Below are 11,105 nucleotides of genomic sequence, written 5' to 3'. Positions count from 1 at the left end.
GTCGACATGATGTGTCCTTCAGGTCACACGTTTAAACTTCTTGGAGCCCAAGTCTAAAAGGTAAAAGAGAAGGCAAAGCGCTATTTATAATTAAAACATCTCCCATGAGGAAAAAAATGAAGACTGAAGAGTGAAATAAGCCTATAGAGTCATTACTCTGTGTAATTCAGTTCATTTTGGATAATGGAAAAGTAGTCTATACACAGAAAAAGCCCTGTTTCTTAATTCTTTGTGGTGTTCAGATTTCTGGAGTTGTGTTTTAGTAACGACACGGCTTTATTTTTGAAAGCCGCCGACTAAAAACCTAGCATTGCTGAGATACGAGTTAAAATCAGCAGTCAGTGCAGCGAGCCCAGTTCCCATGGCATAGATTAGTGACCAGGAGTCTTTAAAAAAAAAAGGGGGGGGGCAACAAAAAGAAATCGCATAGTTTATATTCCAGGAGCTGGTCCATCGGACATAAAAAAAAACAAAAACAAAAAACCACTTACCAATCAAAACAAAACCCCCACAATATGCATCTTTTATTCGATATCCTGGGCCCAGACGTGCAGGGCCTACGCCCAGTGCGGCCCCGACCGCAGCCGGCCGGGAGCCTCCTCGAACGGCCCCTCATGAGGGGCACTGAGGAGGAGGAGGAAGAGGAGGAGGAGGAGGAAGAACAGGGGGAGGAGGAGGGTCCCCGGCCCCCCAGCTCGCTCCCAGTGCTCGGGGAGCGGCACAACCTCCCCCCCCCAGCCGGACCAGGATGGCGCTCCGTGTCCCCCGGTCCCAGCCCAGCCCGCCCCGCCGTCTCTGCCGCTGCCCCTTCACCCCTTCCAGCTCCTCCTCCTGCTCCTCCTCCTCCTCCTCCCCTCGGGCCCCGCCGCTGCTGCCCCCGCCCCTTAAGGCAGCTGGGGCCGCCTTCCGGCGGCGGTGAGGTCCGGGAGAAGATGGCGGCGGCCGCTGGCTGGGCCCTGCTGGGCCTGGTGCTGTGGCTGTGCGCGGCAGCTGGGGCCGGCGAGCCGGAGGGGAAGCGGCGGGCGGGGCCGGCCAAGAAGAAGGACATTCGGGACTACAACGACGCGGACATGGCTCGGCTGCTGGAGCAGTGGGAGGTACGGGGAGGGGCCGGGGACTCGCCGCCGGAGCCCGCAGGGGGAACCCCGTGGCCGGCAGCGGGGGGCCCGCTCCGCCGGGGGAAGGCGGGAGGTTTGGCGGCCGCGGCCCGGTGGCCTTAGGGTGACCGGTGACGGTCCGTGTGTGGGGAGGTTACAAAGTCGGGGGGAGCGGGCACAGAACGGGCTCCGAGAGGGCGGCCCCGGCCCCCACAGCCTACCCGGCGGCCCCTGTCTGCCACCCAGCCCCTGAGCCCCACAGGCACGTCCACAGCCTGGTTTGACTTAAACGTGTGCTGTTTTGGACTATTAAGGGATATGTGTTTTGTGAGAGAAGGATGGATAGCAGGAGAAATGCTCATTTTGCCTTTACAGAGTATGTATGTAGTTGTGTCTTTGGTTTGGTGTTTCCTTCCTTGTCACTCCATCTAATTCCGGCTCCCTTGCCCCCTTTCATCCCCATCACCCCACTGCTGTAACTTTCTTTGACAGCTCCCCATCACTCCCTTCTGCGTGTGCTTGTCATGCCACTGTTTGGATCTTCTCACTATTTTTGTCTCGAATCATCATCTGACAAATGCCAGAGCACTCATCAGTGTCTTTTATTCTTTCCCATGAGGCTGTTCCCCGGAATGTTTTTCACAAAAACTGGAGGAAATAATAGAGTGAAAACTTTTCTCACCTGTAACACCAGATACAGCTGTAAGTCAAGATGGAGCAGTAGGTTTTGTATGTGTAATATAGATAAAGTAACTTTGTTGAGAAGTAAGGATGTGTGCCTTGGACCTGCTTGGCAGGTTATGAACTTGTTTATCCCATGGACTGTTACTGTGTCTCTCCCTTTAGGAAGGAAGATTCTTAGAAAATTGAGTTAAAATTTTAAATACATAAAAAACGTCAAAGTTCACCTTTTTTTTTAGTATTATCAGCCAAGGACTGGGTAGTCCCAGCTACTAAAAAATCAAGGCTTAAATGATAATATTGACCAGGCTAATTTGGCATTGTGGGAAAAAGATGAGCATCTCTGAGTTTGTGAATTAGATGCCTGGAGGAAAGGGAGCCTCAAGTTAATGCTGTCGTGACTCTTTGGCTGTGTGTTCTGTTCCAGCCATGTGGCAAGCAGGGTGAGGAGCCTGTTGGGGTTTTTCCTCTTGTGCTGGAGCCGGTCTCTGCTCCGGTTCGCCATGTGCTGCGCAAATGCTTGTAGCCATGTTGCGTGCAGATGTGACCGAGCAGCTGGGGAGTTGGCTCCTGGGGCTGGCATTGCTGCCGAGGAAATGCACAGACAGCCAGAGCCCTAGAAGAAAAAAAGTTACTGAAGCAGGAGCTCAACAAGTAATGGTTGTTTGCTCTTCGCGATGGTCAGCTGTATGGCATTTTGCCTGATGGTAGTCAGGACCCATATAAGGAACATGAAAGACTTGAGGGGGTGGTGGCTGGAGGACAGAGGAGAAGAAAGGGCATGAGTGGACTTGATTGGGTGGGATGAGAAACAAAGGGGCCATTATGAATTTGGGTGAGAGCAGGAATTATGCCTGGGAGTGAGGGCTACAGGGCACAGATCTGTACAGAATCGTGTTATTACTTTCAACTGAGTGAGATGACTTCTAATATTTTTTTATTTCCCTGGCAATTGCTGTAAAAAGCCTTGGAGGCTGGTGTCTGTAACATCCTTGGGGTCAGACACCTCTCTGTTCAGGCTCTTGTGCTGCCCCTTGCACTGTACTGGTGTGACCATGTGCACCACTGCCTGGTGAACTGAGAGAGTATCTGGTGGAAAATGAGCATGGGGAACAGGGAAGAGAGAGAGAGAGGTTACTTCAGCAGCTCAGTTGCACTAGGTGGCTCGAAGGAAGCCACCTAGGGATTTCCCTCATGGAAAGGGACTCTCCAGCAGCCTTGAGTCCACAGGAGCCAGAAACAGAACTGAGAATCTGGTCTGGAGGTCCTTCTGTTACTGAAATGTCATATACTTTAAATAATTCCTTATTGTTGTAAGCTCAGGGTTTCTCAGGCTTGCCTCTGAGCTAAGGCTATTGAATAGGCTAAGGAATTAGGTGACATGTGTTGCTAATATTTTTAAAAATAAAAATCCAGGGCATTGATGAGAAATGTATGAAAATGGGAGCTTAGGGGAGGAGAAAGAGAAGGAATATATAGTTATTACTGTGTCTGTGTGATGCTTTCCCTCTGAAGCCTCCTGTTACTGTTAAATGAATGAATCTGCTAGACATCTCAAAGCAAAAGCTTAACACTTTTCTTCCAGTCTTTTACTTTGTAGATAGCTTTATAAATGCAAAACTGCGTGGTAGTTTGGACAGAATCAAGAAAAGAATTGTTGTGTAGGGGAACTTTTGACTGTTTCTTATAATATTTCTATTCAAACTGTAGCAATACAGCTTTATGAGCATTTATTTGAATAGTTAAGGGAAAAATAGGTAATATATGTTAGGTTGTGTTGTCACTAAATCCAAAGCCAATTTCTGTATTGGCTAAGGAGTATTTGGAAACACTTGCTTCTGCCCTTCATTTTCAAGACTGTGAAATAAGCTGGTTTTGCACTAGTCAAACCAGTCTAAAATTAGGATTGATTTGCTCTTACTTCTGAAGAACACTTTTCATTCAATCATGTAAGATTTTGTATTTTCACTGTATTTTACCAATATGAGCATTTTCCAGCTTCCTCTAAGATAAGTGTTGTTCCCACTTAGTGAGGGCAGAGGGACTTTCCTGGGGCTCTCCTTTGCGCCCAGTTCACTTAATGTGAAATTTTCCAAGGCATGTGGACTACTTGAAAGCATGTTTCAGACTTGCAAAATTGAAACAGATATGTAATTAATAAAGAAAGAAAGGATTAAATCCAAGGCTTCTGTAGCTAAATCTTAAACTCTCTTGTCAGAAAGACAGCAAACTCCATGTAATTGACATGGGAAAAGAACATAGGTCACTTGTATGAAACCTTAACGGGTACGGGACGCTCCTTGTAGTGGGATGTTGGATGAGGGTGATGTTGTGTTTGTGTTGATGCCTGTGCAGAGATGAGAAGGTAATGCATACTTGGATCTAAAAATCAAGCTCAGCTCCTGACCTTTGAGGCTTCTGAAGGGAGTATCTTTAGATACTGCTGCAGTTCATGTTCCTAATGGAGCGATACATATTTTCACTAAATGCTTGAAGACAAAACAACACCTAAAATGTCTGCCTTAATTCCTGCTGATTTACTAGTGCTTGGGTGGATGCGATGCCAGTATAAGACTTCAGGGGTTTTCTGTTCTCTTTTATACTTTTTAATTCTATGATACACATACTGTTTAATAAATCAAGTTCTGTCTCAATGTAAGTTGTCACTACATTCACTCCTCTCTGCCACGAGCTGTTTTAAGGGGCAGCAGCTTGAATTCTGCCTTTCCAAATATTTGAATGCCTGTCAACCTCATCAGAGGAATCAAGAGTTTTTCTCTATTCTAAGAGTGATTTACTCGTGGTGATTATGTTGTCAGACTGTGAGCTGCATCTGTGCACTAGAAAAGCCATGAAACCTTTAATAAAAGTTTTCCTGTGGCAGGAGCATTGAAATTCTGAACTCTTGTGTTTTTATTTGTGTAGAGACACAAAGTAAGGAAAATTAAATTCTCAAGTGATTGTATGACCCTTAGAAGTGAGTTTTGACCTCTGAAAGCAATATGCAGGTGAACGACTTCTTTATGTGTGTTTGAGGCTTTTTAAGTGCAACTTTCTCAGTTCATCTTGTATACTTAATAAACTTCTGTGAAACTGTGAAGAAAAAGTGTTATTTTATGCAGTACTTGAATTCTGCCTTGAGGCTGAAATACTTCTCAGATTTTACCTGTCGGTATGAAAATGTGCATCATTTTGAGAGGAGGGTTATAAATGGAAAGAGCACGCTTAGTGAAGTATCCTGAAACAAAATTCACTGTTTCTTTTGGTTTGAGAATCTCCATCATTAAACTAAAAAAGAATTTCTCTTTATCAAAGCAGAGTTATTGTCTATACGATGGGTAATTTCAGAAAAGAACAGCTTTGTGGAACAGTGGAGTTTAAAGCCTTCTTTTCCTTTTCAAAACAGAAAGATGATGACATTGAAGAGGGGGATCTTCCCGAACACAAGAGGCCTCCAGCACCAATAGATTTCTCAAAAATTGATCCGGGCAAGCCTGAAAGTATCCTGAAGCTGACGAAAAAGGGGAAGACTCTGATGATGTTTGTCACGGTGTCGGGAAATCCCACAGAAAAGGAGACGGAAGAAATAACTAGCTTGTGGCAGGGCAGTCTCTTCAATGCAAACTATGATGTGCAAAGGTAAGCTGTTGTATGCAAGGATGAAACTCTTGCTTTTACGGAACCCTTGCTTCTTCCTGAAAATATTTTTAGTTGTCCATCCTGTCCCCTTCCCCACCTCCATCATCCATCACTATTCCTTTGTTTCTATATCGGTTTATATACCGATTTGTTTTAAGTCATGCTACAAAAATTCTGGCGTGGTGCAAAACTCTTTTTGACACTTAATGCCTGATGTATATACAGCCTAGTTTCGTTTTATCTCATTACGTTTCAGCTATTTACCAGTTTTCGCTGCAGTAGTTTGCATTTCTGTGCTTGATGGAAAACATCGCACTTGGAAGACTTCTAACCACAAAAGGCTTTTTGTTCCCCTGGCTAAAAAACGTGATTTTTCTCTCAGAGTGAGAGGATTATTTTGAAACAGAGGATTGTTGTGCTCTTGAACTGAGGCTGAGAAGGATTGCAGCAAGTGTATAAAGCAAGTTTAATGCCCATTAGTGGATTTTACATAGTGCCGAATTAGTTCTTAAGTTTTCTTCGTATTCTACTCCTCCTTGGTTATTTGAAAACTTAATATATTTTATTATTACTTATGCCAGAAAATTGTTCTCTTGTCCCCATCCTCAGGCAACAACAATTCCAACTTCTTGCTCGTAAATGTATCCCTCAGTTGTGGAGGTGCTCTGAATTAAGCAAAACGTTGTAGCGTTTGAAAGGCATGGAGCTAACTTATATCTTTTCTCTAGGTTTATTGTTGGCTCCAATCGTGCCATCTTTATGCTGCGTGATGGCGGTTACGCCTGGGAGATCAAAGACTTTCTGATAAACCAAGAAAGGTGTGCGGATGTTACTCTGGAAGGTCAGGTTTATCCTGGCAAAGGAGCAGGAGAAAGTGAGAAAGTGAAAAACAAAACAAAACCTGAAAAAACAAAGAAGAAAAAAGATGTGGACAAGAAATCTAATAGCGTCAAAGAGGACAACCGAGCAACCAAACAGAGAGAGGAGCTATGACGGATGCGTTAACCAGACTGAATACTCCTCTGCTGTTCCTTGAAGGGAAACTAAATTTCCATGCAGGTCCTGGCTTTACTGGGGAGGGGGGAAAGGAAGCAGAGATTACTGAGGTTAAAAGACTTCTATGTTGAAATTCACCAGTTTACTTATTAATATTGTCCATTTGTTTAGTTACAGGAAAGGTAATGTTTAATACCAGCGATTGACTACTTTAGTTTGTAATATTTTTTTTTATGCTTTTGTTGTTGTTTAAAATTAACATACAAATCTGTGTGTCTAACATCACAAACTTAAGTGGAAAAGAAGAAATACAGTCTCAGAATCCACTGATGTTTGTCTGTAGTAGCTGCGTCCATCTTGGGTATGCAAGTTGGTCATTGATTCACAGCTGCTCTTAGGTAGCAAGGTACAATGCTAAAAGATTCTCTTGGAAGCCAGTTTGCTCGACTCAGTTGGCAAAATTGCCTAAAATCGCAAAGAATAGCATTACAGTGGCCAAAGATGCCTGAAATTGCAGGGGTTGGGACATGTCTGGTTAGACTGCCTGTTACTTCAGAATAAATAAAACCTATTCTGTATGTCCCCAGAAATCCACCAAGCGTAGAAGCATGATAGAAGCTAAGGCAGATATTTGGCTAGTCGACACCAAATCAGTGCAGAAAGGAGATCCTGTGCCCGTCAGAAGTGATGCCGGGGTGTTAATGGAATTACAGTACCCACGTGAGCAGTGTCGGGGGGGAAAGGCAAATTCATGCCATGGGCGTTGCTACTGCTGCCAAAGAACTGTGCCTGTGGAAGCAAGCGTTACGTATGCCCCGTTATCTAGACAGTGAGCTAGAAGAAATAGCTTTAACTCTGAAATTAATTCGTTTTACTGGTTTAAGGGTTTGTTTAAATCTTTGAAAAAGTACTAGTTACAGTACAGAGTTAAAACTTTTGAGTTAGACCTATCACTTAATGGTTTTTAATAACCAGATTCTATCTCGGGTACAGATTCCTGACTGACGTGGTTGATTGTCAACGAACTTTTGATTTAAATACTATGAAATTTGATGTATGGGAGCAAATTCGATTTCTCCTTGAAAAGCTTTGTATAATTTGGAAGGTTTTATTATTATTCAGATTGTATTTAGTAAAATGCATTGCTTAGAATTGTTTCCCTTCTGCCTTACTATCTGTTAAGGACTAAATGCACCTAGTCTGTATGGTCCACATTGTTTTCCAGAGGATGAGCACAGTATCAACTGTCTTCATTCGATACTACTAAGATGTTACTTTAAGTCTTTATTTAAGGTGCTAAAATCCAAGTGTTTTGGATAAAAGGTCCTAATTGAACCATAATGGTTGATCTTGTGGAATACTTCAGTAGCAAAAGTGGGAAACGGACTTACTGAGTGCTTGTTTGAAAATAAAAAAGATGTCACTAAGCTTACTGTTTCACTGAGTAGTAAAATCTTTTAAATAATTGCGCATTCGTTAGACTAACTCGTCTTTGGTTTCTGTATGTAAGGACTAAATGATGATGATGAAGGTTGCCGGTGACTGCTTTTATTTCGTTTAATTATATTTGTATGAATTTAGGATTAAAGAAACCTTTCCTGCCATGCTTCATTAAACAGGCCTTTGCCTGTTTGTCTGAGTGGAAAAATGAAAATCATGTATTTCTTCAGGTTTCTGTATTACTTTTGTATTCCACTATTAATCCAAATGTGTAGTGGAGCTGAAAAGAATCTGTGGAGGTACTTGGGTCTCACATTGCATTGAGGAGAGACGTGCAGTCCATTTCTTGTTCATAACTAATTCATCGTTTTGTCAAGTGTTCTGGGTTTGCACCTCCCTTTTTTTTAAAGAATATTGCTTCTTGTCTCCAGAGATGAACAGAGGTCAGATGAAGCTGTAAATATGAAATATTAATGAGGTTTTTCTTTTTACAACCTAAATCCAGATGACAGTTCAGATTATGATCAGAAACGTGTGGAAATGCAGTTTCTGTAGTTACGAAACACAAACATGATTTATTTTTTGATCAAATTGGGTTATTCCTGAGCTAATTAAGCAAAACAGTATACAAATGAGATACAAAAGCAAATTAGCCAAGGAGGAGAAACAATTACACTATAGCTATAGCCTGACTTTTGAGGATAGATACTTGTTTTAGTCATTCATACATCTACGTTTACAGTAGGCTGGGCCTTTTCCCTGTGTAGTTAAAAGGAGGGGGCAGCTTTGTTCAAACTCAGCCTGTCGATTGACGGGGCTTTTTGTTTGGTTGTTCTGAGTCACTAAGTTGCCTGTGCTGCACGCAGGCGTGTTTTCTGCCACATAGCTTATTTAGATTTTTAAAGTGTTTGGGGTTTGGGTTTATTTTTTTTTTTTTTTAGGTTTTTAAGAGGAGCAATGACTTGAGTGTCGCTTCTTGATGCAAAATCCAAAATACTGCCTCCAGGTGTCTTTTTTTTGTCTTCCTTTTGTCGTCTTCCCTTTTCATGCTTTGCGCTCAACAAATAATTAAATATGGCAGTAAGTATAATGTGGCAGTCTGGCAGGAACTTCTCCACCAGCCAGTCTCTCTCTAGTGTCGCAGCTCATAACCCTACTCCGGAACAACTGATGTTCCCTTTTAAAACTAGTAAGTCTGTGAGACCCCAGCACTTGTGCTGGTGCGGCGCTATGTAAGCGGATGTTGGTCTGTCATGATTTAAGGGGCCTGAACTTCATATATATATATATATATAAAAAACTTTATATATATCACTATATATATATCACTATATATATAAATATATATATATAAAAAAAACCCCAAATATCTTAAAACAGTTACTTAACGTCCATAATGTTCTCTGAGTACCCCAGCAGATGTTAGATTCTGTGTTTGAGTCTCATCAGACTTCCAATAACAGATTTTTGGCTCTACACGCAGGCAATTCGGATACAGCCTTTAAAACTGATTTCAACAAGTAAGGTGGTGATTATAGCTCTTATTATTTCCTTATTTTTTTCGGCACTACACAGAGATATGTGGAAAATCATTTGCTTTCATGACGGCTAAGTGTCTGCTGCCTTTCTCTCCTCAGCTTCGTGGTTTCTCTGTTCTAGTGCCATAACTAAGTTTTCTAACTTACCGTTATATTTTTAACCCAGCTGTCCTTCTCAGAAAAAACAATTTGTCAATGATGCTACACAAGATGTGGTTGCACTTTGTGAAAAATTTCCAACAGACAATCAACTTTTTATGCAATAAAATACTGGAACAAATATCTTGGGTTTTTTTTGTTATTTGGAGGTTTTTTTTAAAGATAATTCTAATCTATACTGTGTGCCTTACCTGTTTTACTGGAGAAAAAAGTAAATTTAAATTCCTGCCTAGAAGGCAGGAAGTGCATCGCCTGTTCTTGAGGGCTTAACCTCATCAAGCAAAGTAGGAAAGTTGACATTTAAATTACTGGGACCGGGGCCCCTAAGACCTGAGCGAAGCACTGTGTGCAGTAGATGAATAAATGCTGATGCTTGAGTTTATAACGTCCTCACCAACTACTAAGTCTTACTAATGGTCGTCGTTGTGTTACTTAAAGCACTGTTGAGGTTAATTTAAAAAAGTTGGCACTTGCAGGCGCGGTCGCTGTCACGCTGCTGAGATTTACAGGTGATGGTGCGATGAAGTTTGCTGTAAGGCCGCGTCCGTCTCTGCTGCACCGTCTTTCCCTTCGAGTGCATCACTCGCTGGCAGGGAAGTTCATGGTTCCCATTTCTTTTGCAGCTTCTCTTAGTTTGTCTTGAGCTGTGTTGCTGCACTTATTCCTAGGTGAAGCGCACTTTTTTTTTTTTAAATTCCACCTTGAAGTCTGTTACGACGCAGTCACAAACTGTGGCAGGATTTCAGATTTTTTTCACTTGAGTGGTCAAAACGTTTCTCTAAGCGGTCAGATGAGCCTTGGCTTCAAAAAGACTCCACGTTCCTGTCACTGTTTCTGAACTTGATTTCAATTTTCTTGCAAAAAGGAAATCGTAAATTAAAATACCGTTTTGTTAAGCTACGGAACGGCCTACTTTTGTCGGATATTTGGCCACTGCTCTCATGGGGTTTATAGTAAAGCTTGGAAATGATTTCCAGTTTCTATCTGTGGTTCATTTCCTTTCCTATCCAGGGAGTAACAGCATTTGCTTTTTCCAGAGGGTTGTTTTTTTTAAAATCACATTGGATGTTTCTAGAAATTCAAAGAGCCCGTGCCTGGATAACGAGGATACTTCTGTTTTTACAAATACCCGTTCCATTGGTACTCCCGTGTTTCTCACTCTGAAGATTGCCATCCTGCTACGTCTGTTGGTACATTTTGATTTGATAATTCTTACTCTGGGATAAAATGAACTATTTTTGCACATCACTGTTTTCTATCTTTCATACTGTGCTCTTTTAACAGGGACAAAACCCACTGCTTTCAGGTAATAATAAATTGCCAGAAGGTTAGAACTGCTTGGATCTATGAAGGAAAAACACTCTGCTTTTATTTTTTTTTTTTTTGGAGGTGGTGGTTTCTCTCCTCCAGTAGAGAAGTCGCATTGGACACACCATCTACCTCCAGCAGAAGAGCTCTGTGCAGTGCAGTTTCTGATTCGTATTTGAAAGGTTGATGTAACCCATGACAATCAAGCATTGCAGGGCACACCAGCCTTTACCCACAGTAAATGCTT

The 11,105-nt window shown here is 42.2% G+C and overlaps 1 protein-coding gene across 1 annotated transcript; it reads left to right on the top strand.

Moving 5' to 3' along the window:
• Positions 1-515: 515 nt before the first annotated feature.
• On the top strand, positions 516-7,878 carry MESD (mesoderm development LRP chaperone). The gene is made up of 3 exons (XM_074602137.1): positions 516-1,097; positions 5,185-5,417; positions 6,146-7,878. Exons 1-3 carry the CDS (start codon positions 516-518, stop codon positions 6,408-6,410), a joined length of 1,080 nt encoding a protein of 359 aa, XP_074458238.1. The 3' UTR covers positions 6,411-7,878.
• Positions 7,879-11,105: the final 3,227 nt, after the last annotated feature.

This window comes from Larus michahellis, chromosome 9, assembly GCF_964199755.1.
Source record: "Larus michahellis chromosome 9, bLarMic1.1, whole genome shotgun sequence".
Classification (NCBI taxonomy): Eukaryota; Metazoa; Chordata; class Aves; order Charadriiformes; family Laridae; genus Larus; species Larus michahellis.
Note: the sequence above shows the minus strand (reverse complement) of the source record. Positions and strands in the feature narration are given on the sequence as shown.